Source organism: Triticum aestivum, chromosome 2B, assembly GCF_018294505.1.
Source record: "Triticum aestivum cultivar Chinese Spring chromosome 2B, IWGSC CS RefSeq v2.1, whole genome shotgun sequence".
NCBI lineage: Eukaryota > Viridiplantae > Streptophyta > Magnoliopsida > Poales > Poaceae > Triticum > Triticum aestivum.
In genome coordinates, this window is record NC_057798.1 from 28,259,153 (window position 1) to 28,287,120 (window position 27,968).

Below are 27,968 nucleotides of genomic sequence, written 5' to 3' on the forward strand. Positions count from 1 at the left end.
GAGGGAGCAGCCTAGTAGTTTTTTTTTCTTTTTTGTAAAATATTTTTAAATATGAACGAACTCGCCGAGGTTTGGTTGAATTTGCGCCGTGTTTGTGCCGTAATTTAAATTTTCAAAAAAATGTGGGCGCTGTGATTGGGGGGCATCACGCCCCCAACGCGCGGTTTAGCGCCGGTGCGCTCCCAAGGGCGATTTTTAGCGCCTCCTGGGGGCCAACAGCTGGAGATGCTCTAACAAGGAGTATTTAACCAAAAATTACCACAATTCATGGAACCGTGCCTACAAACTACCACTTTACGATTTTTTCCCGAAAACTACCACTTTTTTATTAATCTATGACTAAAAACTATCAAGTGTGAAAATCAACTGATTCAGCCATTTTAAACGCGTTTATGCCAGGCCTGGCCCGCATGTAAGTGCTGACATGGCATCGTAAGTCAACACCGTTTGTTTGACCGTTAAGTGTTGACATGGCTTGTCTCCCCTCGCCCGTTGCAGTGGTCACCGGAGAGCAGCCCCTGCACTCCCCACGCAGCAGGCGGCGCATGCCTCTCTTGCTCGCCCCCGTCGGCTCCAACCACGGGCGGGCACAGCCGGGGCGCGGGCAGGAAGCGGGGTGTGCGCGGGGGAGCGCGGCGGGGCCAGGCGCGCGGCCATGGGCACGGCCAGGGGCGCGGCGGCCAGGCACGCCAGTGGGGCTTGACGAGGGGCGCGACGACGGGCACGCGACCAGGGGTGCAGCCGCATCTGGAGGAGACGACGCGACCTGCAGGCGGCGCTCCAGCGCGAACAGGGCGGCGGGGAGGTCCGGGCGAGGCGGATTCGGGGCGGCGTCTGCCGGATCTGGCGACGACGAGGTTGCACGCTGATGGGGAGGCCTGCCGGCGGCGAGCCCCGGGACGGCGGCCGCTCGGGGCGAGGCCATGGCGACGGGCGGCGCGGGGCGGTTCGCTGGGCGGCGGGGCTGCGCCAGGGAGGCGAGGCTGCAGAATCCGGTCGCGATGGGGTCGGCGACTGCCGGCAGTGCTCCGGTGACCACTGCGGCGGGCGAGGGAAGATGAGCGGGGGCGCAGGCGCAGCAGTCACGGGCGTTAACGGCTGGCCATGAGCGCTTCATTACGCTGGCACCTAAACGGTGGGGTCGGGCAGTCAGATTCGGGTTTAACCCAGTCAAAGCGAGCAGTTTTCACACTTGATAGTTTTTAGTTACATATTAATAAAAAAAGTGGTAGTTTTCAGAACAAAATCGTAAAGTGGTAATTTATAGGCACGGTTGCACGAATTGTGGTAGTTTTTGGTTAAATACTCCTCTGACGAGCGTCAAGGAGCTCCCAGCAGACCCGCCGCCGTGCCATGGCCGCCAGCATCGGCGAGGCCAAGAGCTCTTCGACCATGAATCCTTACAGGTGCGAGCCCCTTCCCAGCCTGCTACTCCTTTGCTCCTCGCATTCTGTACTCAGTTTTACTCGGACGAACCCTAGGATGAACAGGATAGAAAGATCCAATCCCCTTTGCCCCACTCGACACCAGGATTCAAAGATGCTCTCGACTTTGATATAGAAAAGTAGCTCTCAGCCCCCCGCATATTTTAATGGCTCCCTGCCGCGGTTTGTTGGGCTCCGTCGCTTCCACCAGTCAGCATCGCATCCATCCTCCTCCCCCCTATTTAATCAAACGGAGCAGAGTCCATTTTTGCTCGGCCTTCTTGATCACACAGCTAACTAGATCGAGCGAAGTCAACGGATCTCGCGCATAGTTCTCAAAGGTGGAGTTCGGTGGTTCTGTGCATCCATAGGCAACCCGTAGATCGACCGGATTTCTTCCTTCTTTATGGATGCTTTTTTGAGCAGCTAGATTTGGTTTGCATCCCTGCAGGTCTTCCAGGCCGGTGTTTCCGGAAGCTCCAGCTCTGCTGGTCACCTGTGGGGCGATTAACCATTGTTCAGATTTAAAGTATGTGTATGCTCATCCTTGTTATCATCTTGAGTTCTTCATAATGCGTGATCTCCAAAGCAGATGAAACAGGGCATGCTATTTCTGTTTACTGCATCGCTCTGTTCATCTTTGTGCTTAAAACTTCCAGGATTTCTGTTTTCGAGTGCCCTGTATACTGGGGAGGGTCACCTCTTCCCTGCCTGCAATATTCTTGAACATATTCGAGACCTTTGGGGAAGCCATCAGGGTGTGATACAATTAAGAACATCACCCTGTTTTAGGGTACCTATTCATTAGAAATTTCTGATGTCAAATACAGATATATGCACACACCTGGGAGACCAATTATGACATGTCCCTGCAGGTTTCTGATGTCCTATTCATTAGAAGCTTCTCCCTGCAGGTTTTCCTGGTTGGTGTTTCCGGAAGCTCCAGCTCTGTTGGTCACCTTTGGAGCCACCAACCATTCTTCAGATTTAAAGTATGTGTGTGTTCATCCTTGTTATTATCGATTTCTTCATAATGTGTGATCTCCAAAGAGTAGGACATGTTATTTTGGTTTACTGCATCGTCCTGTTCATCTTTGCGCTTAAAAACTTCGAGGATTTTTATTTTAGAGTGCCATGTATATTGGGGAGGGCCACCTGTTCCCTGCCTGCAATATTCTTGAACATAATCAAGACTCCTGGAGAAGTCATTTGGGTGTGACACAAGAACATCACCTTGTTTTAGAATACCTGTTCATTAGAAAGAAAAATATGTGAAATGCAGATATATGTGCATTTAGTACGCACACCTGGGAGACTACATATTACATGCAAAACTCGATAAATAATCATTGTGGGACTAAGTAATTTTTGCATACTAATTTTCCTATTTGAAAGTTACATAATCTTTATATTGTTTTCCAAACGAACTCGATAATCAGGGGTTGCACTAACACATCATATTTTCCACTTAGACTACTGCTCGGAATGGATTTAGTGCCATAACATCACTGCCAACCCTGACCTGATTTGTGTTAGTGTTTGAACTATAAGATTGCAACTAGTCAACAGAGCACAGTGCTTCTGACCATTTGCTCATGTGTGTATTGAAATAGTGTTTTAAATTTCGCTGTAGAACTTTCTTTGCAAGAATTAATAACGTGTTCTCACTGTGAAACAATTAGTACTATGTGCATGGTCTTATTCAAGATTTTTTTTTGTGTGTCATAGAAATGGCTGATCAAGCAAGTGAACTTGAAGCCCTGGAGCTCATATTGACAGATGCAAATGCAGAGCCTACCAAGCTATCATATGCACTTATAAAGTCAATTACAACAAATTTCTCTCAAGAGATTGGTCTTGGTGGTTTTGGAGTCGTTTACCTGGTACGATTTGTTATTGATCATTTCACAGATGCTAAATCTTCCTACTCCTGTGGAGCAGAATTCCTATGTTGATGCTAATAATACGTTAAGTTATATATAGGGAGTTCTTCGGAATGAGAAAGTTGCTGTCAAGAAACTTTTTATAGAGCAGGATTTTTCTGATGAGCTATTTGTGGATGAGGTTAACTGTTTAGTAAGGGCAAAACACAATAATATAGTAAGATTCTTAGACTATTGTGCGGATACACAAGGGGAATTGGTAAAATTTGATGGAAGACATGTTATGGCAGAGCTACGACAAAGGTTGCTCTGCTTTGAGTATGTTCCTAATGGAAACCTTCACGATTACATTAAAGGTATAAGCTTTTAGCTTTATTCCCCTATATGTAGTTTGTACGAGAGCAAGTACTCCCTCTGATTCATGTTAATATGAATCGGAGGGAGTACCAGATTTCAATCTTGAAAATTCTTTCCTAAATTATACCTTATTTTAGCGCATTGAAACTTTAAATTTTATCATGTGTTTGAAAGTGAAAGTTAGACCACATCCTAAACATAAGCACTACCATCAAACCAAAAATTGAGTCTAGCCCCTCAGAATTATCTTACCAATCGTTCTTTACCAGACAAACTAGTTTATCAAAGAAACAAATATTTGCTTGAATCATAAATTGTGGTGCTATGATGTGCATCAGTGCTGCTGGTTATTCTGAAGTACTAACTGTCTTGTGATGTTTAACACATAAATAATATGAATCGATAGAACTTGGTAAACAACACCTGATGTTCTCAACATTGACGTTATGCAACCTAAGCATTAAGCTTTTATAATAATATAACAACGAGAACTGCAAAACATTGGCAATGTCACTTACAGGGATATCTCATGGAGATGAATGGCAAATACGCTATAAAATGATTAAGGGAATTTGTCATGGATTGCAATATCTTCATAAAGAACGTATCACCCATTTGGATTTGAAACCAGACAATGTTCTGCTCGACGCTTACATGGAACCGAAAATTACAGACTTCGGTTTGTCAAGATTATTTGATGAAGGACAATCTAGAGTGTTTACTAAAAACGTTCCTGGAACACGGTAAATTTCTTTTCTTGATATCAAGTCTGTTAAATTTGCTTTATGCCGTGACGCTTTAGATTATCAATGTCTTGCAGGGGATATATTGCACCAGAGGTCATAGACAAAGGAGAAATATCGTTCAAGTCAGACATATTTGCTTTGGGAATTGTAGTCTCAAAGCTATTAGTGGGGCAGAACAATTATGACATTGAAAATGTAAGGACAATTTACATAAACATTTTTGTCTATTTTGTTCAATTATAACAAAATTTACCAGTTCTGTATTATCCTCATATAGAAAGTACGTAGTACCAGTCATAATAGGCAAACTGTGTTGGTTTGCAAACTACCGATTCAGTGTATAGGGTTTATTGATCACTCTACGCCATGCTCCTGGTTATTCCAGTACAGAAGATGGCGTACAGTAGCCTGAGGTAGGGACAAGTGACGAAGCAGTGTGAAACAGTTCACTCAACAGAACAGACAGTCAGGGCAGGGCATCAACGGAGCTTGCAGTAGGCAGCTTACGTGCATCTGCGTCTTGCCGTTCCTCAACATCCAATCGGATACATATAGGGTGGGGGTGTGGGGGGTAAGTTTCTCCAGTTCAAGTGGTGCAGTAGCAAGCCACAACCACTTTGATGAAACATGCGGTACCCTACGCTGGTGGGTAAATGAGAGTGGTTGCTCTATGCGACAGAGGACCTCAATGGTGAAGCCAGAGACTTCACGGGAAAGCAATGATATTTTCTCTTCTGTGCTTGGCGTGACATGCCGTGAGGCTGGAAGCACGAAAGCTTTGCTAGGGAACATATCACCCTGACACACAGTTATCAATTAATTCGTCAATAGAAGAACAGTGCTTCTGAAAGTATGAAAACTAATAAATACTAATGTATACCAATTTCAAACAAATGTCGAGTATGTAATATCTAGTTACCAAGCGTTATTAATGCTAACTCGAGTTTGTCTGAACCTGCAAGGTAGTCGTATGTGTGACTTTATAGAATTGCCTGACGCATGTTTGGACTGGTAACGTTATTAACTACTCCCTCCATCCCATAATATAAGAGTGTTTTTGACACTACACTAGTGTTAAAAACGTTCTTATATTATGGGATGGAGTGAGTAATTGCTAATAATAGTTTCACAAAGCTACTACCACAAGCTTAAAAAAATGCTGATGTCCATTTACGTTTTGAGGTCAACAACATTGACCATTATATTTTACAATCACGCATTGAAAATATTTTATATAGTTCTGTTTTGAACATATTTACCTTATTCTGCTCTGACAAAAACTGAGCTTGTTGTCAAGGTTGAATCTTGGAATAACAAATATCTTGAATACAGATGTTAGTTTTTTTTTTCTCATCGTTTACTGTGCTGCCATCCTTACTAATATGTGTTAACATTGCAGTGGCATGAATCATTAGATGTGGACTGCACACAAGCGAAGAGCTGCATCCAAATAGCTCAATCTTGTATGGAAGCTGACCAACATAAGCGACCTACAGCAGAGGAAATAATCAAGAAACTGAATGAGATGGAGAGCCTAGGGTCTTCCATATACAGGGTACGGTCATTCAGGGAATATATGTAATCATGTCCTCTTTTAACATCATATGTAACATAGGAATTTGTCTGGTGCATATTCCACCTTTTGGTGCATATGTGTATCCCACATTTTAAATATAATACAGTCATTAAAAACATCACTCGCTTAAATGACTGCAAAGATCAGTATTAAGAATATATGACTGTTTGTGCCTTAAATTTCAGCCTCCAAATTGTCAAAGCCATCCATCATTTTGTGAAAATTATAACAAACTGTTTTTTCTGGTCACTTTGATCAAAGAGGACATGCTCCAGTTGAAAAATGATGACGTAGTTTTCATTGTCTTCATTGATTGCATTCATTATCTTCATTGATTTTATGTTTATCAGGCCCTCATTAATGACTTTAACTTTCTTGTAGACAAACTCATCCGACTCAGAGAACCTGATTCAGGTAGAGCCTCTTGAACTCCATTTCCACTTGGAGCCAAACACGCACATATCAGTGACACAAAAACTAAAGCTAGCCAATATTACTGATGACTACGTTGCTTTCAATGCAATGGAATGGTCCAGCATGGCGAAGTATGGATTCTCTTGGTCAGGGCCAAGCAGAGGAATCCTGTTACCATGGTCCACGCATGAACTTGGGCTAATAAGGGAAGCACATGAGATGTCACCACTGTCTGTGCAGTGCAATGACGTGCTCATTGTGCGGAGCACCGTGGTGAGCGAGGGTTTCAAGACCCGCTACATAGCTCTGGACATGTTCAAAACACACACGGGTAGAAAAGTGCATGAGGTGAAATTGGGCATTCTTGTTGTACCATCCCTAGCAGAGTCCTCAGCATGTACAGCACATACTCTATCAATGTCTCCAACAGAAAACCAGGATCTCAAAAAGGCCAAAGAGGAGCTTCATAGGCTGGGTTTAAGTGCACATGAGAGACCACATGACACAAATGCTCAGCTGAGTTCCCTAACTAAGGCTAATTAGGACTCTTCTTTGTATTCCTTTTGTTTAAGATTACTACCTTATCTCCTCTCTTTTAATTGTATATATTTGGCATAAGTCCCATGAAATACACTATCAAGTTGCTCTCATCATAACATTAATCATATTTAGCAATGGGACCCCCACAAACTGACAGGTTTAATCATATCCGAATCATGATTTTGGCTATAAAATCTGGTTCAGCTTTATCATTTGTAACAAATACGTGTTACATATATTTTTACCTTTCTGTTGCCAAAGCAGACAACGTTAGCTAGCCAGTATTGCATAAAACTAAATATCCCTGTGAAGCTGAACACACTGTTAATGCTTAGTGCTTAATTTTTGTTGACTGTTAAATGCATTGGCCTTCCATTAACTTCAGATGAGCCAAGAAACTGCAAGATCCACCGAGCACCTTGCCATCCACCCCCTGGAGCTTCGATTCCTTTTTGAGCAAAACAACTTGATCACGTGCGCACTTTACCTAAGGAACAACACAGATCACCGCTTTGCCTTTAGACTCGTATCAGGGAGCCCAGATAGGTATTTTGACAAGGGGCTCTACGGCAACATTCCACCGAAGTCAACCTACACCCTCTTTGTAAGAATGAGGGGCTGGCAGCAGCCAGCGCCGCACAAGGATGAGTTTGTGATTCAGAGCAGCGTAATGAGCGATCAAGAGCTGAAGGATATCGGACAAGTAAGAGCCGATATCGACTACTGTAATTTTTTTTCTGATGTAAAAGAGAAGAACGTTCATTCGGTGCATGAGGTGACGCTCCAAGCTGTTTTTGAACTGCAAAGAGAGATAATAAATGTTAAGGTGAGTTCGTCAAGTACGTAAACAATGCTATGTGTAATTCTCACTGGGATCATTAATTAGCTCTGTCTATCAGGAGATAACTTATTACTTTCAACCCAATCTTGTTTATTTTGTAGGCCCATGCACATATCCTTCGTAATTAAAACGAGCATGTGTTCATATTTTTTTGGTGTATTGATTATTGTTTGTTTAATTTGTTTGATCAGATCATACCCATGGAGAAGTTCACTAAAATATTCTCTATGGATGTGCATCCAACAAAGCCGTGGTGAGTGGTCATTTTCAATTATTTAGCAAGCATTAAATTATTCACTAAATTATTTAGCAAGTTTTTATAGAATGTTGTACATAATGTGATTTCCTATTCCTATTCCTACACCCCTCCAAAGCTCTTTTTTGAAGAACAAGAAATACGGAAGATATGGAGCTAAGATGGTTAAGTGGTGTTGTGCTTGTTCAATTGTACATAATGTGATTTCAAACTTATGATTTGGCATTTTTTTAAATATTTCTTCAAAGATGCCAAGTGGTCCCACATCTCAGTCTGTCTTTTTCTAGAGACAACATCAAAGTACATGTCAATCAGTCTTCATGTGATGAGGGGCCGGAATGTAGGATGTCACACATACTAATGCCATCAACTCCAACATTAATAGTGTTATAAAATGCAGTAGCTTGAGCTAAGTAATGATAGATTGGCTTCTAGGAATGTTAGTAAGTTTAGATTTACGTGGGAAATAAGCTATATGGTTCATGTTAGTCGTGCTCTCGAAGGTCAATGTAAAGTATGCACACCAAATCAGCATTAATAGTTCTGCAAAGGTTTTGGGAGTAGCATTTAAGAAGTGCTGTAACAAGCTTTCAAATTTCAAATCGATTTTTCTTTTAAATGAGCTGGACAAATAATTAGGAGAAGTTGGCTATGATATATTATATTTGAGTCACATTTTTTTGGTCATTCTAGAATCTAGAGTATGTGGCAGTCAATTTTTTTTGGTTTGACTATTCCACAGTAATATCAAACATAGCCTAATTATTTACTTGACAATTAGCCGCAGGAATTGGTTCATGAGCAAAAAGGCTTGCCATGTGAGTTCGCCATAACATTCATTATTCAATGCTTAATTAGTTTCTCTCATGCACCTTATAATTTTCAATCGCTCCAACTGCAGTTTTGACAGCTAGTTTCATTGAAAGGGAGCAGTGGATTGTGGCTGGAACCGCCGGAGATCGTAAAGGTTGGATCTATGTGTACAATTATGATACATGGGAGGAAGTCAAGAATCTGAAGGCTCATAATGCATCAATCACTTCTTTGGCTGTTCACCCAACTAAGACTTACGTATTGTCAGCATCCCATGACTACGATATTGAGCTGTGGGACTGGAAAAAGGGCCGGAAATCTGCTCAGACATTTAAGGGACACAAAGGTTCTGTGTACCAAATAGCATTTAATACCAAAGATGCAACTATTTTTGCTAGTGTTTCCCAGGACAAGACTATTAAGGTTTGGTTCCAATCCTCCCATTTTCCTAACCAAATGTTTGCTGTGACCATTAATTTAGCCTGTTACTAAAGTGATTGTAAAGTCCTTAAAATGAAATTTCAGATTTGGAGTCTTGATTCTCCCCGTTCTAACCTCACGTTGGCTGGCCATACATCCAAAGTGAGATGTTTGGATTACTTTTCTCGTGGTGATAAGCAATTTTTAATTACAGGATCTGATGATAAGACTGCCAAGGTGTTGACTCTTCTCTAAAGAACACTGGAGCACATACATGGAGCATTTCCTTTAACATTTTCTTCCTCTTGAAACAGATTTGGGATTTGCAGACAAATAGTTGTATTAAAACACTTGAAGGGCACACAAGTAGAGTCAGTACCGTCTGTTCCCATCCTATGCTTCCAAAAGTAATGACAGGTTCGTGGGACGGAACTGTTCGTCTTTGGAACTCAACTACCTTCATGTAAGCACTGATTGCAGGCACATTTCTTATGGTTGAAGTCCTATTTCATAATTTATGGATCGTGATTCAAATGAGCAAGTCTAGGGTGGATCATGATTCAACAAATGATGAGGAGCTGGCCCTCACTTGGGGTCTCCCCCCTTAACCTTATGAACACCCCTCTTCTTGCATAGACTATGTAAAGCCGATATATGGAAAAGCTATGCCATTGTTGTTTGTACTCCCTTTGTGAAGAAATATAAGATCATTTAGTTCACTAAAGTAGTAATCTAAACGCTTTTATAATTCTTTACGGAGGGAGTAGTAAGCAACGATCTACACATTTTGTACTCTTTCAGGCTCGAGGGGATACTTAACTTCAGCCTCTATGAAGTTCATGCATTGCGATGTAGTATTACGGAAGACTTGAGAAGGTGAGTGCAGTTTTCTTCTACTCTAGTTGCGAATTGCCAAGATCGATGTTACGTCGCCATTACCTTAAGAGATTAAAGAAAAAGGGATAAAATAACACAATAAAATTGAGGATCTAGTTCTCTCTTTTCCTTTTGATTCATAACCGAAGTTTTCACTTGAAAGTGCGTTGAATCCCCTTGCTTGTCACCCTTTTTAACATTGAAGGATGAAATATTTTCCTTTCTAGTGGGGACTTTCTAGTCCATCGAAGGATCAAATATGCTCAATTTGTTTTTCAAAAATCACGCTTTAAAGTTTCAAAAAAATATGAGAAAAATCACACGTTCATATGGATGTATTCTACATGTGTGTAAATTTTGATGATGATATACATTAACAGTGCACGCACTGTGTACAGGGTTATGATCGGGCATAAGGATGGATTGGTAATTATGGAGGTTGACCATGAAGGAAATTTCGTTGTCGCGGGCAGCAGGGGAAATACCATTTGATATGTTCTCCTCCGTCCGGAAATACTTGTCCTAGATCTATAACTAAAATAAGTCTAGATACAATCATTTCTAGGACAAGTATTTCCGGACGGAGGGAGTATTAACTGCCCGCAACTGACCAAGTTTTCAGTGTATTTACCACACATGTACATGTATGTATATCGGTCTATGGCCTCATGGATATGTTGTATATTTCTCAAAAGAAAAGTTGTACATTCCTCAATAAGATGTGGATATGGATATGGGGTATCACTGCTGATGGCTGCTATTCATGCATCCAATTCATTCAGCCGAGAAAATGATGGCGACAAGTGCCAAGGGAAGATATGGATATCAGATGTACTGAAAATGAAATGTTGAGAGGAAATTTACATTATCATCTATCTCTTCTGACAATCAGCAGAGAGTTTATTCACTTTTATTTACATACTTATGTCCTCTGCCCAAGACAAGAGACAAGAGCAGAGAAGAGCAGGGAGCGGTGTCGGGCGGGTGAGCTCGGGTGGTGCTGGCTGCCGCGGTGTCGGGCAGAGGAGCTCGAGCTGGAGGGATCGCTCAGGCTGGTGAGGGAGATCGGCGGCTATCTGCACAACAGGAGAGGCTAGCTGCACAGAGATTTAGAGTTTTTTGTTGAGTCCGCCGAGGTGTCACCATCGTGAGAGGTTACGACTATCTTTCACCTACACTACAGTATTATGTGATCTCCTTCACATGCCATTCCACGTGCACGGTGCACCACCAGGATACTATCCACTCCTTGTCCACCTTCTCTCCTTCCCTCCGCACCTCTCCTGCCCGCACGCACCCGCCTTCTCTCCTTCCCTCCGCACCTCTCCTGCCCGCACGCACCCGCCACCATGGGTTGCCGCCGTCGCTGCTTGCCACTGACGCATACTCTGCTGCTGCTTCTCGCTGCCGACTTGCTCCCTGAGCCGTCGAGAAGGCGCAATCGCCCCTTTGAGAAGTGCAGCCCGAGCTGCTCTGCGCCATGGCTGCAACCCGAGCGCCTGCTCCGCGCTGCCGCCCGTGTCGTGCTCGTCACCTTCCATCGATGCGATTTCTGGCGCTGCCATCGGGTTCCAGGGCGGCGAGGGATACGTGGCCGCCGCCGCGTCCAGCCACTGGAACGACCCAAGCGCACGACGACAGCTCCGGCGCCACGGAGATGGACGACTCCCGGAGCGGCGAGAAGGAAGGGGCAGCGGTGCTAACGGCGGTCCAACTCGTCATTGGGGATCATGGCGGCGAGCACGCAGTTGCCATCCTCCTCGCGCATAGCCTCCATGAACCGCGCCTTCACCCTCATACATGGTGGTGCTGAACGAGGATTAGTAGGGCGGTGCAGGTGATAGTCAAGCCCGCCGGAGCACCGTGTGCCATGGCCTGCTGCTCCGGCGGCGCACTGCACATACACACAAGGTGCTTGACGAAATGTCACATACTGGTGAGCCCCATGTCTAATTTGATGGTCAACAAATGGTGTTGACTCTTTTATGCCATGTCAGCAGTTATAGGCGGGCCCTAGCTGTCAGAAATCAGATCAATATGCCCCCGATCAATGATGGGTGTTTATTGATTATTTTTGCAAGAAAAGAGATAAATTTTTGGGGCCCACAAGAAATGTTGTGGCAATTCGGGATGAGAACTTCAAATGTGGTAGTTGTTTGCAATTCACTCCAAGGGGTTGGGACGGGCAGCGGAGTGCGGGGAGCGGTGTTGGGCAGGTGAGCTAGGGTGGTGCAGCAGCGTTGGGTAGAGGAGCTCGAGTTGGCGGCATTAGAGCAACTATAATAGGGTCCAGTCAGCTGGCTATAAGCCATTTCACATTTAAGTACATTGTAACTGAGCATTTTTCCTGCCTTTTCAGGTCATTAGCCTCCGCAACCGTTGGATAATCACTTTTAGACATTTTTTTTATCGTCCGATTAGCTCTGAATCTAGCTCAGCGAGCGCTATATGTACCGGGCCGCTGATCTGGTGGCAATTTCGGGCGAATGTGGTTAAATTGGGCCTGATGGGCTCAACAAGGTCGCGAGTCTGTCTGTGTGGCGTGATATGCGGCCCCTTTAGCTCGGTCCGATAACTCACCAGAGGTAACATCCGTAGCCAATCCATACCGCTTCAAGCCATTACAATTGAGTAGAGTTGTTTTAGCATCCGCTCAAACTTTTTAGAAAGAATCATTTGCGCTACATTCCTTCAGGTTTTTAGCATACGCTCAAACCTCTAATACTATGTTTTTCTTTTGATGCACTGAAACAAAACAAATTCTTGTTAGATTTAAGCAGACAAATCCTCCGTTTTTCCTATTCCTATATTTTTGAAATCCTGTGAGGCAAAGATGCTATCTACCTCTGCGACCTGCTGGTCGTTATACTTGGGACGGACTTTGAACTCCACGTTTTTGAAGATGCGTTCATCAGAGTATCGGCGGAGTTCATACCAGCAAAATAAGCAGCATGGACGTAGCCATTGTAGCGCCCAGGTGAAATAGGCCCGCCCGCCAACCGGCACCTGCAAGCAGAGTTAGTCAAGGTGGGACACGTCAAGACCGGCCATTAATTCGGTGATGTACTCCTGCTAGTTATCAAAATCACAGCTGAAGGAGAGAGAAGGCAAGAAAGAGAAGGAAGCGGGTGCTTCATCAATCGCCAGCTCCAACACAGGAACCAAGAAAAGAAACCTGCATGCGACCTCCTTTTCATCAGTCACGTATATCTCTTTCCCTTTCTCCACATGCAAGCTTTAAATACCAGTAGCTAGTTTAGAGCCAATCTATTATACTAGTGGGCTTTTATGTAGACTTTAGGTGACATGGCATTGGCATATACTCCCTCCTTTTCGGTTTATAGGGCTTATCTCAAAATTTCAGTTTTTCCATTTTATAAGGCTCAATATGGTTGTTCCCCATTACATGTTCAGATTCCAAGGTGCATTAAATCATTGCATGCAAATATTAAGAGAAAATTGACCAATGGATGTACTTTATGCATGCATGCATTGCAATTAATACATTGGTAAACATAATTTTTTAAGGAAAACAAGAGCATTAATTAGGTGCTTTTGCAAACTACAAAAAGTATTCCACCACTCATCATCTACCTTGGTTGGTGAGATTTTTGAATTGAGCCCTATAAACCGGAAAGGAGGGAGTAGCCAGCAGCAAGGCTGTCTTATTAACCATGCTCTTAGGCGGGAGATCGCTCTGGTTGGTGAGGGAGAACGGCGGCAGTGCGGGAGCTGTAGAGACGAGTTGAGCAACAAAACAATGGGTGCACAGATATTTTGAGAGAATCTAACAAAAAAGATATTCTGAGTTTTTTTTTTGTTGAGTCCGCCGAGGTGTCACCATCGTGAGAGGTTACGACTATCTTTCATCTACCATTCCATTATGTGATCTCCTTCACATGCCATTCCACGTGCACCACGGGGATATTACTAGCAAGCAAAGCTTGGTGTGGCCTATAAATATGGGCCATCGGCCATGCCGTATGTGGACTCTGCTACTATATACTGTATATTGCAGTTGTAGGAGGGGACCTGGTTTACCCACTTTGCTGTGGCCTCTAAGTGAGCCTGCAGGAGGGGCTAGCCGCTGCCTCCTCATAAACCAAGAGGCGTTGCCTTTCCAGTTAGTCCAGCTTGAGGTGGCGATCGACGGGGAAATGGCCGCGGCGACGACGGGCATGCCCATGCTGGCGGCGCTGGCGATCCTAGTCCTCGTGCCGTCGGCGCGAGGGCTCGACCGCGCCGAGTTCCTGCCGGGGTTCCTCTTCGGCGTTGCGACGTCGGCTTACCAGGTTGGTGGATCGGAGCTTGGCTTCGGCCGGCGTCGTCTCTCTTTTGCCTTGCCGTTCTCCTCGGTCCCATGGCACGGTTGCTGACGACGCAGCATGATTTCTGCTTCCACTTCCAGATCGAGGGCGCGTACCTGGAGGACGGCAAGGGCCTCAGCAACTGGGATGTCTTCACCCACACGCGCTGTAAGCAAAGTTTTAAATAGCGCGCTAAGCATCTTAGCGCGCTATTTAAAATGTTTGTTCATTTGTTTGGACCAAAGTCTCTTAGTGCAAGACCTTTTGTAAACGCTATAGCGTGCTATAGCGGAGCTATAGCGGGCTATTTGAAACGGTGGCTGTAAGTCATCTTTTCTCTTTTCTGCTTCGATGCCCTTGCGTGATCCATGTGTGTCAGGTGTTTTCTTTTAGGATTGTGTGATCCATGTTGCTTAGGGGGATATATGAAGATGAAAATGAGTGGTTCCTTTCCACCCCCGCTGTACGAAACAGAGACGGCGAGCAATAGCAAAGCCGCATCCACACTCTGTGCGTGCCCAAATTCGATCGCCATATAATGAGAACCAACCAATCTGTGGTTGTATCTCTCTATCGGAGATCAAATCATAGGTTGGGAGGCGACGTTTACATAGATAGCAGACGATCTATGGCGACTTTGCCGACCTTGAAGCTCCACAATTTCGATCCGATCTTCAGTAGGCGTTGTGTGAGTGCGCGTGTGTGCGTGCGCGCGTATATACTCAAACGTCCTAACCGGTGTATTTAAAAGAAGTTAGCTGTGCACTAATCAATTAGCATCCTTGTCAAATTTCCTATTTGTGTTACCCGCAAAAAAGAAAACTATTTGTGTCCACTATAGTCATCTGAAACACTGGTGCAACATGGGCCTGATTGTGACACCAATTATTTATTTTTCAAAGAGAAGAAAAGACCATCATCGAGTGATGCACACTAACTGTCATATACTCTTTCAGTACAAAGTTATATTAAAATTAAGACACTTATTTCGAGATGGGGTCTATTATTTTTATAAACAATTCTCTTTCTCTCCAACCTTGTCCCTACTCCACAAGGCAAGACATGCAAATCAATCATTTTTTATTGTTCAGCCTAACTCCTTTGGCGTCCGAGCATGCTGTCGCTCTCGTTCGGGTATCCATAATGTGTAGCCAAATAATGTTGCCATATATGATTTTTGGCGTTTGGCACTAATGCCCACCATTGTGCAAACCCATCGCCCAAGCCAAAAATATGGGAACCGGAGCAGTAGGGTGCTCTAATGCCAAACCAATTGGGCTGGACAATAAAAAGATTCAGAGGGTGCTATTCGTGTGGTTGCTCTTGCTCGACAACGATGCCAAATGATTTGACACATTTGTATGGTTTAGCACCGGTGCTATTTGTGTGGTTGCTTGACAACGATGCCAAACGATTTGACACATCTGTATGATTTAGCACATGTGCTATTTGTGTGGTTGCTCGACAATGATGCCAAATGATTTGACGCATCTGTATGATTTAGCATCAATGATATTTGTGTGGTTGCTCGACAAGTATGTGATGCCATATCCTATAAGAATGGAAGGACTATTTGAGAATAAACAAACATAAATTTTAGGTGCCATGCCTGATTTCTCAACCTCTCTTTCTTGGAAGCGCACGCACCAAACTACAATCGAAGCAGCTACCTGCTTTGGTTCCCATAAATTTGGCTTTGGCAGAGTGACTCGAAGTAGACTACAAATGACAGAGTGATCCCACAACTAGCAAGTCGGCAGATCCCCATTCTTATGAGAGAGTGATCCCACAACTTCAACAACATTCCGCGGATAATTATGCGAGCGGTTACAGAATCGTGCTTATCCTTTTTCTCTCCCTCTAATGTAGAGGAGAATATTCCCTTACCGTATGACCATTGGACCAACTAACATTGATATCAGAACAGTACTCCTGCATGTTATCTAAAAGAAAGAACAGTTCAAACGCAGATGTGGATGTCATCATCTATTTAATTTTAGAAGTTCAAACTCGTGCTTTTCTCTCAAAAAGCTTTGATTCACTACAGCTAGGGGTATCGATGATGGACGGAACGGGGACGTAGCGGATGATCACTACCACCGGTACATGGTACAGAGTTAGCAAAATCAGGACAAATTCACCAGTAATTGCCATGTGATGCATGGTGCATCTACTCATTCTGACAGTGTGTTGTGAACAGGAAGATGTGGAGATCATTCATAGTTTGGGCGTCAACTCCTACAGATTCTCAATTTCATGGGCGAGAATCCTACCAAGTATGCCAAAACAAGCAAAAAGTTTTACGGCTTAGTGGTCACGGTTAAAAGTAGTTGCTTAGCTAAATTAATGCCGCTGAATTGAATCCTCGTAGGAGGCCGCCTTGGAGGCGTTAATTCAGCTGGAATAGCTTTCTATGACCGCCTGATTGATGCACTCGTGCAGAAAGGTACATGCAACAGATTGCACTATAGTCTTCAACCAAGAGCAATCTAAACGTACCTATTGCCAAAAATGTCAACCAGGGATAGAGCCATTTGTGACACTGCATCACTTTGATCTGCCGCACGAAATGGAGACCCGATACGGGGGTTGGTTGGGCGCCGGAATCCGGTACGTGCAGCTCCTTTGTTTCTCCTTTCCTTGATGAAATCGGCAGAGCGCCTGCCTTGCATTGTGAAAAACAACAAAATGTGTTCTCCCAGGGAGGAGTTCGACTACTACGCGGACGTTTGCTTCAAGGCGTTTGGTGACCGGGTCAAGTTCTGGACGACGATCAACGAGCCCAACCTGTTCACCAGGCTCGCCTACGTGCTGGGCAAGTACCCTCCGGCACGCTGCTCCGCGCCATTCGGGACCTGCGAGAGCGGGAACTCTCATCACGAACCCTATGTCGCGGCTCATAACATGCTGCTGTTACATGCCGCCGCCGTACACAACTACAAGAAGAATTATCAGGTGAGTGAACCCAACAAACTTGCTACGTCGTCATTGAGGAGCTTTCAGTGGATATCAGAAGTAGTGCTACCTTGTTCCGATGCATGTGTGTGTGAACTAGGCAACGCAAGGTGGATCTATTGGGATTGTGATCGCGATGAAATGGTATGAGCCGCTGATGAACACCACAGAGGATATCCTGGCTGCACGACGTGCCTTGTCTTTTGAGGTAGATTGGTACGTCTTTATTCACCTTTGCAAGTGCAACAACTAGTATGAGGATGTTCATATCAACTTTACGTAGTTATGCTACAAAAAAAACTATTGTACTACGGTCTTTTTTCAATGTTTATTTTTCTTCTTCAGGTTTTTGGAGCCCATATTCTTTGGTGATTATCCCGGGGAAATGCATGAGTTGTTATCATCCAACTTACCAAAGTTCACCTCAGAAGAGAAGAGCTTACTGCGGAAGAACAAGGCGGATTTTATCGGTATAAACCATTACACGACAATTTATGTCAAGGATTGCATCTCTTCTCCGTGCGACCTTAACACTTACGAGACTTATGAGGGGAATGCACTAGTCCTAGCTACAGGTGAAAGAGATGGCGTGGCAATTGGGAAGCCCGTAAGAACTACTTCGATCAGTTTTGCCATCCTACACATACTCTTCTTCTCTTTGTCACACATGTTCGTATGGTTGCAGACCGCATTCGATGGTTACTATGATGTTCCGGAGGGCATGGAACAGATCGTCAAGTATGTTAATCAGAGATACAAGAACACACCTGTCTATGTTACTGAAAATGGTGAGCGACAATGGACTCACGAATTCACGATGCATTCTGTAAACTTGCTGAAGATCGAGAAGCTTCTAGTGCCTTCTCATTTGCTTCCATGCGTTCACAATGATCATGTGTTATCTTACGCTTTTTTTTTCAGGTTACTCGCAACACAGCAATAACACTATGGACGAATTGATCAATGATGTTGAAAGAGTGAACTACCTGCAGGGTTATCTCACGTGTCTCTCTTCAGCAGTCAGGTGACGTGCAACCCACTACTCGAATCTGGAACTTTGCCTAGTGTCAGGTTGTTTGCCAAGTGCATTTTGTCGGGTACTAGAAAAACATGACATTTGTCGAGTTCCACGAGGAAAATATGGCAAAAGGATGAGACTTGACAAATTGCACCTTTGTCGAGTTTCTGCCATGTGGCACTCGGCAAACACATGCTTTGCTCCAGTTCCTGCCACATGGCACTCGGCAAACACATTTCATCCGCCCGTTTTTTTCTTCTTCTTTTAGTTTTTACTTCTTTTGTTTCATACCTTTTGTACATTATCTGTTTCATTTTTTGTATCTTATGCTCTATTTTTTCTACATTATTTGTTATATACTCTTTTTTTTGTTTCCACATATATATTTCCTTTTATAGTCATTTTAGGCAAGCCCGTTCAAAAAGTATCCTAGAAAGCAGGCTAATTGTTTTCATTTGTCACACACACTCTTAAAAATATGAAACAGAAATAACAAGCTTCTTCTGCAACTCTGCATTCTGAAAGTATTAGCTCTTTCCTCACGCTTACAGGAAAGGAGCAAACGTGCGCGGCTACTTCGTGTGGAGCATCATCGACAACTTCGAGTGGACTTTCGGTTTCACGGTAAGGTTCGGGCTGTACCATGTGGATTATGAAACGCAGAAGAGGACTCCAAAGATGTCGGCGAAGTGGTACCGGGACTTCCTCATGGGCTCTAGGCCGACCGACCAAGTGCAGACGCTAAGAGCAGATTCGTGATAGTTACCGCCATTACTGTGAGATCCAGTTACCCGTAAAAAGAAACTGTCAGAGGGAGTAGAAATTAAGAAAAAAAGTTTGTTTACTTGCTTATCTCGAAGATTTCTAATGGGATTTTTACATACTCCCTGCCCTGGACAAGAGCAGAGCATAGCCATATATGCCTGACATAGTTTGTACACCATGACACATGCTACCGAATCCTCTTTCAGGAGCTGCTATATAGCATTGTACGTGGTTCCTCACAACATGCTGCAACAGAAAACTCAGAAAGATTTTGCATCCAGAACATGGGCTGGCTGCCGGAGCCGTCTTCTGCTGCTGTGAGACACGTGGTGGCCTGCGAGTGCGGTGGGGCTGAGCCGGGGCCATTGTCCTCCACCTGAGCACTTCGATGATGATGGAGTTGTCGATCATCCCCACGCCGAAACCCACGAAGGTTATCACAGCCAGCAGTTGCAGCTGGCACATATAAACAGTTCTCAGACATCCTTGCATCACAAATCATTCAGAAACTTCAGGCGGTGTGAGCAGAGTATGCTCTGGTTTGCTTGCATATCTGTAGAACAAATGAGTGAAGAACACAACAAAGAGGAACTGGATCGCCGCGTATATCCACACGTACTGCACATACACGCATTTTCAAGTTAGTTACCGTTGCAATGAGGGTTTTATCATGGCTGTTCATATAAAAAATTTCAGTCGCTGTTCTGAGGTGGTTGGTGGTTAATATGATTTTCCAACCGGGCTTTCCCCTTTCCAGCAATTGCTCCAAGAAGAAAAAATATGCGAGGATGCTTACGATCACAAGGATAGGTGTCGCATGCCACAGCCTGAGTAACAAAATGACAAGAGAATCACCATCAGGTTGCATAATTCTATGACTGAACTAGGTGTTACTAATATACTATTAACACACATCATTAAAACTCTAGAAGAAATTATATGTTGATCTGTCACAAAGTAGGTAAGATTAGCAGCATGCAAACTTGCTCTTCTCAAAGCAGGTAGTCAACTGTCGATATAATACTACAAAGTCCCTCTCCAGGGTATCACAGGTGTTACCTGACCTGACTCCATACGAGGAAGAGGAACACAAACTTCACAAGTAACAAACAGCAAGAATTGTGTGTGTTCTGTCAACAACTCAGCCTACCTGTACCGGACGTATCGCGGATTCGCGCCAGCGTTGCTTGTTTGAAGGAATCCTCTTTTCTTATGATGCAATCAAATAAACCAAAATATGTAGGATTGAGATGAGCCATGACATTCCAATACTATGTTTTTCATATTCCCATGTTTATCTCTACTCTTATAAAAAACAGAGTTGGTGATGATGGTGTGCCTGTCATCCTACAATATAGGCCGTCCGATCTATATCTGACGAATAGGAAGGAAACTATGACAATTTTGCAAAAATATACCCGCACCCCTCTCCACATTTACAGACAAGGCCTTCCCTCGATCATCCTTATCTCCCACAAGATAAACTACTCATATAAATGCATCTTGATGTTCCGTACAACGCACGGGCATCTTGCTAGTAGAGTATTCAAATGTGTGTTAAGCATGACAAAAGTTATTCGTATTCAAAAACTGTTTTTGTTGGTGTAAATTTTAAGTCACATACATAACTTATGTTTTGTTGGTTGAGTTAGCGGTCAAAGTTTAATGTCAAAGTGAAGCAGTCGAAATTAGATTTTGAAATCGGAGTATTTCTAAAAGGTTTTCCTCCTCTGCACGGCATGAGAGTCGTGCTCGCGCACCAGCTTCTTGGGCACCACACGTGGCCATTCCGATTCTTTCCTTTTACCAAAGGAGTTGACAAATGTTCTGAACCTATCTGTGGGCATGCCTTCCTCGACTGTCAGTGTCTAAAGTTATAGGGAGAATAAAATCATAAGGCATGTTTTACATATAGGGGGTATCTCTGCTTGATGGCTACTGTTCATGCATCCAATACATTCAGCCGAGAAAACGACTGTGACAAGTGCCAAGGAAAGATATGATCATATGAATACCAGATGTTCGATATGGCACGATGAAAGGAAATGTTGAGAGGAAATTATTGGTTCCTCCTCTCTTGTGTTGTATATTTTTTTCATCTATCTCTGTGACAATCTTATATGTGTGATAAGGCATGCTAATTAAGAAAACCAGTTTATTTAATTGCTTATCTTCAAGATCTCAAGTGGGATTTACACACTCCCTGCCCAAGAGCAGAGCAGAGCACAGAACATATCCATATGCCTGACATATTTTGTACACCATGACACATGCTACTGAATCTTCTTCAGGAGGTGCCATATAGCAATTTTGTAGTTCCTCACGACATGCCGCAACAAAAACTCAAAGAAAATTTTGCATCCAGACGATGAAAAAAACTTCCAGACAACCTCTTTGTTCTACCATTTACTCCCTTCGTTCCAGAATATAAGGTGTATTGATTTCTGCGCAAGTCAACCATTTGAATGTTTGATCAAGATTGTAGAATAAAGTAACAACATCTGCAATACGTAATAGATAAAATATGAAACTACTTTTCATGATGGACCAAAATCAGCGAAGGTGGCCAGGATGACAGATATCACCGCCTGCAGATGCAGCTGCAACAAACAAACAGTTCCCAGACATCAACACTTGCATCACAAATCATTCAGAAACTTCAGGCGGTGTGAGCAGAGTATGCTCTGTTTTGCTTACATGTCTGTAGAACAAATGAGTGAAGAACACAACAAAGAGGAGCTGGATCGCCGCGTATATCCACAAGTATCTCCTCAACACTGCACAGACGTGCATTTTCAATTTAGTTACTGTTGCAATGAGGGTTTTATCATGGCAGTTCATGTCAAAAATTTCAGTCTGTGTTCTGAGGTGGATGGGGGGTTATCGATCCAGTTGTAAGAGAAATCAACAGAGTGATAGATATGAATACCAGCAATTGCTCCAAGAAGCAAAAATATGCGAGGATGCTGATGATCACAAGGATAGGTGTCCCATGCCACAGCCTGAGTAACAAAATGACAAAGGAATCACCATCAGGTTGCATAATTCTATACTGTACTAGGTGTTACTAATTTACTATGAGATAGCACACATCATTCTAATTCCAGAAGAAATTCTATGTTGAACTGTCACAAAGTAGGTAAGGTTAGCAGCATGTAAACTTGCTCTTCTCAAAGCAGGTAGTCAACGTCCATATAATACTATAAAGTCCCTCTCCAGGGTATCATACGAGGAACACAAACTTCACAAGTAACAAAAAGCAAGAATTGTGTGTGTTCTGTCAACAACTCAACCTACCCGTACAGGATGTATCGCGAATTCGCGCCAGCATTGCCTGTTTGAAGGAATCCTCTGTTTTTCCTACCATGCAACCAAACAAACCAAAACATATAGGATTGAGATGTTTTCATATTTCCATGTTTATCAAACCTGTGAATTAAAGAGTCCCCAAATGTGGGTTACGCGTGACGTAAGTTATTCATATTAAAAAAAATTGGTGGTACAAATTTGAAGTCACATAACTTATGTTTTGTCGGTTGAATTAGCGGCCAAAGTTATTGTCAAAGTTAAATTTTGAAATCGGAGTATTTCTAAAAGGCTTTCTTCCTCTGCACGGCACGAAAGTCGTGCTCGCGCACCAGCTTCTTGGACCACACGTGGTCATTCCGATTCTTCCCTTTTACCAAAGGAGATCAGAAATGTTCTGAACCTACCTGTGGACCTACCTTCCTCAACTGTCAGTGTCTAAAGTTATAGGGAGAATAAAATCGTAAGGATGTGTTACATATAGGGGGTATCTCTGCTTGATGGCTACTGCTCATGCATCCAATTCACTGAGCCAAGAAAACGACTGTGACAAGTGCCAAAGAAAGATATGAATATCAGATGTTTGATATGGCACGTTGAAAGGAAATATTGAGAGGAAATTATTCATCCGAGAAAATGACTGTTCATGCATCAATGTATGTTGTCGCAGAATTTTGTATCAAAATTTCAAACATTATTCGAGATACAAAAATGAAAATTTTGACATTAATGTGATAATGGGTCGAATCTAAAGCCTAACTTATGTTACGTGCTATTCAGTGTCGAATTTGTCTTCTTTTTAAAAAATGTTTCGAGTTTTGATTCGAAATTTTGTGACAACATATATTGTTGTTATGTGAATGTGCTATTTTCTTTAAAGAATTTTCCTTGCATTTTTAAATGTGCTACGAGAAATCGGTGCACCAGGCGTGGACCATATATAAGCACGGGTGCACCAGATATTCTGCCCCTGCAGCAGCCCGGACCATGCATTGCCTTCCCTTTCACCAAAGGAAACAGAAAATGTTCTGAACCTATGTGTCGACCTACCTTTCTCAATTGTCAGCGTCTAAATTTGTCGGGAGAACAAAAACCTGAGGCTTAGATTACATAAAGGGGGTATCCTTGCTGAAATCTACTGTTCATCCATCCAAATAATTCAGCCGAGAAAACGACAATGACAAATGCAAAGGAAAGATATGAATATCAGATGTTTGTCGTGGCACATTGAAAGGAAGGAAATGTTCAGAGGAAGTTATGGCTTCCTCCCCTCTTGTGCTACTATCTCAAGTGACAATCAGCACATTAGCCAGTAATGTCATAGGCATGCTAACTAAGCAAAAACACTTTAACCGATCAAATGCGGCTTATGCGTGGTGAAAGTTACACCGTTGAATTCGTATTCGAAAAAGGTTTTCAGTGCTACAAATTTGAAGTCACATAACCTATGTTTTGCTTGGTTAAATCAACAGTCAAAGTTAAGTGTAGAAAAACTGTCAAAAGTTAAAATTTTGAAATGGAGGGAGTATTTCCAAAAGGTTTTCTTCTTCCGCAGGGCAAGCTAGTCGTGCTCGCGCCGCAGCTTGGACCACGGGTGGCCATTCCGATTCTTCCCTTTTGCCATAGGAGATCAGAAATGTTCTGAACCTAACCTATTTGTCGACCTACGTTCCTCAACTGTCACAGTCTAAAGTTATAGGGAGAATATTAACATGAGGCCTGGGTTACGTACCCGGGGTATGTCTGCTGAGGCTTGCTGTTGATGCATCCAATTCATTCAGCCGAGAAAACGACTGTGACAAGTGCCAAGGAGAAGATATGAATATCAGCATATTATCACCTATCTCTTGTGACAATCAGCATGTGTGATAAAGACATGCCAATCAAGAAAAACAGTTACTTCCTCCGTCCCATAATGTAAGAACGTTTTTGACACTACACTTACTGCCCTAAAGACAAGTGCAGAGCAGAGCAGAGAGCTTAGCTATATACAACATATGTCAGACATACTTTGTACACCATGACACATGCTACTGAATCCTTCTTCAGGAGCTGTTATATAACATTGTAGTTCCTCACCACATGCTGCAACAAAAAAACTCGGATTTTGCATCCAGACCACGAAAAAAAAAATCCAGACAACCTCTTTGTTCTACCATATACTACACAGCAAGGGTCCCAAGCTCTCGAGCGTCAACCAACAGCACATTGTTTCTAACTACATAAGATCTATGCTTGAGGGATGGCGGGGTTCTCGACGTCGACGGTGGCGCTACGCTGTCCCTCCTCTGCAGCTGAAGGATGACTGGATGTCGGAGCCGGATGTTGCTGCTGCGCGACACGTGGTGGCCTGCGAGCGCGGCGCGGCTGAGCCGGGGCCATCGTCCTCCACCTCAACACCTCGATGATGATGGAGTTGCCGATCATCCCCACGCCGAAACCCGCAAAGGTGGCCAGGATGATGGATATCACAGCCTGCAGATGCAGCTGCAACAAACAAACAGTTCCCAGGCATCAACATTTGCATCAACAAATCGTTCAATACTTCAAACGGTGTGAGCAGAGTATGCTCTGTTTTGCTTACATATCTGTAGAAGAGATGCGTGAAGAACACGACGAAGAGGAACTGGATCGCCGCGTAGATCCACACGTATCTCCTCGCCACTGCAGACACGCGCAATTCAAGTTCGTTACCGTTGCCACGAGGGTTCCATCAAGGCAATCACATCAGGATTTTCAGTATGTGTTCTGAGGTGTGGAGGGTGGTTAAATGATGTAGTAGTACCCATGCTTGTTGTGGTGAGTGATGAGAAGAGGCCCAGGATGCACGAGAAGGGCAGCGAAATCGCCAGGGCGGCGAAGCCGTTATGCGCAACCTATGAGACACCAGAAACAAAAGAATTTATCGACATCTCAATCATATGCAAGGACAGTTCTATAAGCAATCAACAAGAGAGGGAGGGATGTAAAATACCAGCAATTGCTCCAAGAAGCAGAAGTATGCCAGGATGCTGATGATCACAAGGATAGGTGTCCCATGCCACAGCCTGAGTAACAAAACGGCAAAAAGAAGCACACCTTATGTTACATAAATCAATCACTGTACTATGTTTTATTACCAGTATATAAAGTATTAGCAGTTTAACACACATCATTCAAACTCTAGAAGAAATTCTATGTTGATCTGTCACAAAGTAGGTAAAATCAGCAGCAAGAAAACTTGTTCTCCTCAAACTAGGTTGCCAAACTGCCCATACAATACTACCATGTCCCTCTCCAAAGCATCACAGGTGTTACCTGACCTGACCTCCAAATGAGGAACACAAACATCTCAAGCAACAACAACATACACAAATTGTAATGTTTGTTTTGTCAACAATTGATTTGATCCTACCTGTACCGGACGTGTCGCGGCCCGGTGGCGCCGGCGCGGCTCGCGTCGCCGCCGCCGCGCGTGCTCTGGACGCGCAGGAGGGTGACGGGCAGGTTCTGGACCTCCTGCTTGCACACCTCGCAGGTCCGGGTGCCCTTGATGCCGAACCACTTGAGTGCGCAGTCGGTGTGTGCCAGCGCGAGCTCGCCCCTGCAGGAGCACTCCAGCTTCATGGCGCCGCCCCCCTCGGACAGCTCCACCATGCAGATCCGGCACACCGCCTCCTCCTCCGCGATGTCCTCCCCATGGTCGTCTTCCTCCTCTCCGGCCCCTGCATGGAGCAGCTAGACGGTGTCGCCCATTAGCGCCTTGTGTGTGCGCGGTTTCAGGAGCTCTGTCTGACTGAATTTAGACCGATGGTACTGAGGTAGTGGCAGAATTCAGACTGGATGTTGGAGAGTGATGTGCACCCACCCACCTGGTTCTGTGGGGACTATGTCCGGCATGGCGGCATTGCTCGCCGCGGTGGTGGCGGCGGGGGCGCGCGGCGTGGAGGGGACGACGCGGTACACGCCGCCGAGCGAGTTCATCCTCTTGATGCTCTTGGCGGAGCTCAACTTCTTCATGTTCATCGGGAGGGACTGCGAGCGGTGCATGCCCGTCTTGTCCTGCCATCAGCAAAACCAAAAAAGTTCAGATAAAATTTATCAAGTAGTAGGAAATTTCAGATAAAATTCATCATCATAGAACTTAGCAAGTGAGAACGAAACCAAATCAAAATGCTTACAGCGGCGGCGGCAGGAACGCTGGGCGGCGTCTTGTCGGCGGCGTGCACGGAGGCCGAGAGGGCGGCGTGGTCCGCCGCCGGGAGCGAGGACGTCCTGGCGATCCTCCCGCTGAAGAGCCTGGAGAGGGAGGCCTCGTAGCCTCTGACGGACGACTTGAAGCTGCCCCCTCCCGGCAGGAGGCTCCGCACCGTCTGCCTCAGCATGAAGGACGGCGTCCGCTGCGGCGCCGGGGGCTTCGTCGCCGGGGAACCGTTTCTGCCGGAACCCGAGCCCGGCGTTGCTGCCACGGCTTCTGGCTCTGCGGCCGCCGTCGGTGTGAGGGGGGCGCTGGTCGCCGCCGGGATGTCGATGGAGAGGTGCGGCGGCCTCTTGTCCCGCTGGTCGTCAGGCGCGGGGCCTCCTCCTCCTCCTCCTCCTCCTCCTTGCATTGGATTTGTGATGGTAGTACTAGTACTCTCCTGTGAATCGAAGAGGAGGAAGAAGAAGAGGGATTCAGTTCAACTGAAACTCTGAAAGCAGGGTGAATCCATCCACATGAATCATCTGGCGGGCACGCAAGTGAAGTGACCAAGTAAGACCAGCACACACGCATGATGCATGGAGCGGTACCGCTACCGGCTAGTGACCAACCATATTATGGGCATGGAGAAGAACAGAGCGGGGAAGGAAGGAAGCAAGCAAGCAACCACATGCTCTGCTGGCAGCACGAAAGCGGCAGCAGTACACGAGACGAGGAGGAGGAGGAAATTAGTTCGATCCCAACTAATCACAGGAAGGAAGCAAGCAAGTCACCTGCTCCATCCGCGGGGAATCCATGGCGGCTCCTGGAATGGACCGGAGCCGTGGGTTGCCCACGAGCCACGAGCACACTCCTCTGCGCGCGGCTCCGCCTCCGGTTGGTTTGAAATGGTGGGAGGTGTGTCCAAGCTCAAGCTGGAGTGGATAGTCTAATTAATGGAGGGGCGGTGGTGGGATGTGACCGGGCGGGGCCATAAATAGGGGAGGTTGGGTTGGGCGAGTGGAGAAGAAGACGCGCAGGCACAAGGAGAGGTGGCGGGAGACGGGAAAAGGTTGAGAAAGGTTCGGGCGGATCTTCGTCGTCGTCGTCGTCGTCGTCGTCGTCGTTTGGCGACGCGTTGCTACTGTTGGAACGGCCACGACCTAGGAACAACTGGCTCGCACAAGGCACGAAGCTTCCGACTTCTCAGTGAGTGACCGGCAGAGGAGAGGAGTGAAGAGGAGTACTCCTACTTCGGCTACTTTTGGTAGGCAGCCATGTCAATTCCCATCCCATGTGCGAGGTCACCGGC

At 44.8% G+C, this 27,968-nt stretch overlaps 3 protein-coding genes across 19 annotated transcripts; 2 read left to right on the top strand and 1 right to left on the bottom strand.

Moving 5' to 3' along the window:
• Window positions 1-1,277: 1,277 nt before the first annotated feature.
• On the top strand, window positions 1,278-10,861 carry LOC123043253 (putative receptor-like protein kinase At4g00960). Of its 17 annotated transcripts, none has more exons than XM_044465642.1 (17): window positions 1,278-1,406; window positions 1,876-1,953; window positions 2,339-2,416; window positions 3,153-3,307; window positions 3,408-3,663; window positions 4,185-4,407; window positions 4,485-4,605; window positions 5,810-5,965; window positions 6,368-6,400; window positions 7,326-7,766; window positions 7,973-8,034; window positions 8,819-8,855; window positions 8,939-9,273; window positions 9,376-9,507; window positions 9,585-9,733; window positions 10,072-10,146; window positions 10,545-10,861. In XM_044465642.1, the coding sequence occupies exons 4-13, from the start codon at window positions 3,155-3,157 to the stop codon at window positions 8,942-8,944; spliced, it is 1,488 nt and encodes a 495-aa protein (XP_044321577.1). In that variant the 5' UTR covers window positions 1,278-1,406; window positions 1,876-1,953; window positions 2,339-2,416; window positions 3,153-3,154; the 3' UTR covers window positions 8,945-9,273; window positions 9,376-9,507; window positions 9,585-9,733; window positions 10,072-10,146; window positions 10,545-10,861. The 17 variants fall into 17 exon arrangements, with proteins under 17 accessions (XP_044321577.1, XP_044321578.1, XP_044321594.1 ...); XM_044465653.1 differs by lacking the exon at window positions 1,278-1,406 and adding an exon at window positions 1,432-1,765 and having other exon boundaries at window positions 4,296-4,407; XM_044465657.1 differs by lacking the exon at window positions 1,278-1,406 and adding an exon at window positions 1,432-1,765 and having other exon boundaries at window positions 4,338-4,407.
• A 3,278-nt stretch (window positions 10,862-14,139) lies between these two features.
• On the top strand, window positions 14,140-19,433 carry LOC123043254 (beta-glucosidase 16). Its single transcript, XM_044465660.1, has 12 exons — window positions 14,140-14,438; window positions 14,555-14,621; window positions 16,501-16,562; window positions 16,654-16,729; window positions 16,825-16,899; window positions 16,976-17,063; window positions 17,156-17,408; window positions 17,509-17,624; window positions 17,754-18,015; window positions 18,094-18,196; window positions 18,330-18,432; window positions 18,978-19,433. The coding sequence occupies exons 1-12, from the start codon at window positions 14,304-14,306 to the stop codon at window positions 19,183-19,185; spliced, it is 1,548 nt and encodes a 515-aa protein (XP_044321595.1). The 5' UTR covers window positions 14,140-14,303; the 3' UTR covers window positions 19,186-19,433.
• A 5,092-nt stretch (window positions 19,434-24,525) lies between these two features.
• Window positions 24,526-27,853, bottom strand: LOC123043255 (uncharacterized). Its single transcript, XM_044465661.1, has 8 exons — window positions 27,451-27,853; window positions 26,658-27,116; window positions 26,349-26,538; window positions 25,892-26,201; window positions 25,472-25,544; window positions 25,283-25,373; window positions 25,082-25,161; window positions 24,526-24,984 (listed from the first exon to the last, which is right to left on the bottom strand). Exons 1-8 carry the CDS (start codon window positions 27,472-27,474, stop codon window positions 24,727-24,729), a joined length of 1,485 nt encoding a protein of 494 aa, XP_044321596.1. The 5' UTR covers window positions 27,475-27,853; the 3' UTR covers window positions 24,526-24,726.
• Window positions 27,854-27,968: the final 115 nt, after the last annotated feature.

What these genes read in the sequence shown, in the direction of transcription:
- LOC123043253 (XM_044465642.1), top strand. Translation starts at nt 3,155, where the DNA reads ATGGCTGATCAAGCAAGTGAACTTGAAGCCCTGGAGCTCATATTGACA. An exon ending in TAGGGTCTTCCATATACAGG is followed by an intron (nt 5,966 to 6,367) that starts GTACGGTCATTC and finishes ACTTTCTTGTAG; the next exon opens with ACAAACTCATCCGACTCAGA. An exon ending in GTGCATCCAACAAAGCCGTG is followed by an intron (nt 8,035 to 8,818) that starts GTGAGTGGTCAT and finishes CTTGACAATTAG; the next exon opens with CCGCAGGAATTGGTTCATGA.
- LOC123043254 (XM_044465660.1), top strand. Translation starts at nt 14,304, where the DNA reads ATGGCCGCGGCGACGACGGGCATGCCCATGCTGGCGGCGCTGGCGATC. An exon ending in TTGCGACGTCGGCTTACCAG is followed by an intron (nt 14,439 to 14,554) that starts GTTGGTGGATCG and finishes TTCCACTTCCAG; the next exon opens with ATCGAGGGCGCGTACCTGGA. An exon ending in ATGGGCGAGAATCCTACCAA is followed by an intron (nt 16,730 to 16,824) that starts GTATGCCAAAAC and finishes GAATCCTCGTAG; the next exon opens with GAGGCCGCCTTGGAGGCGTT.
- LOC123043255 (XM_044465661.1), bottom strand. Translation starts at nt 27,474, where the DNA reads ATGGATTCCCCGCGGATGGAGCAG. An exon ending in CATAGTCCCCACAGAACCAG is followed by an intron (nt 26,202 to 26,348) that starts GTGGGTGGGTGC and finishes TGCTCCATGCAG; the next exon opens with GGGCCGGAGAGGAGGAAGAC. An exon ending in CGCATCTCTTCTACAGATAT is followed by an intron (nt 24,985 to 25,081) that starts GTAAGCAAAACA and finishes TGTTTGTTGCAG; the next exon opens with CTGCATCTGCAGGCTGTGAT.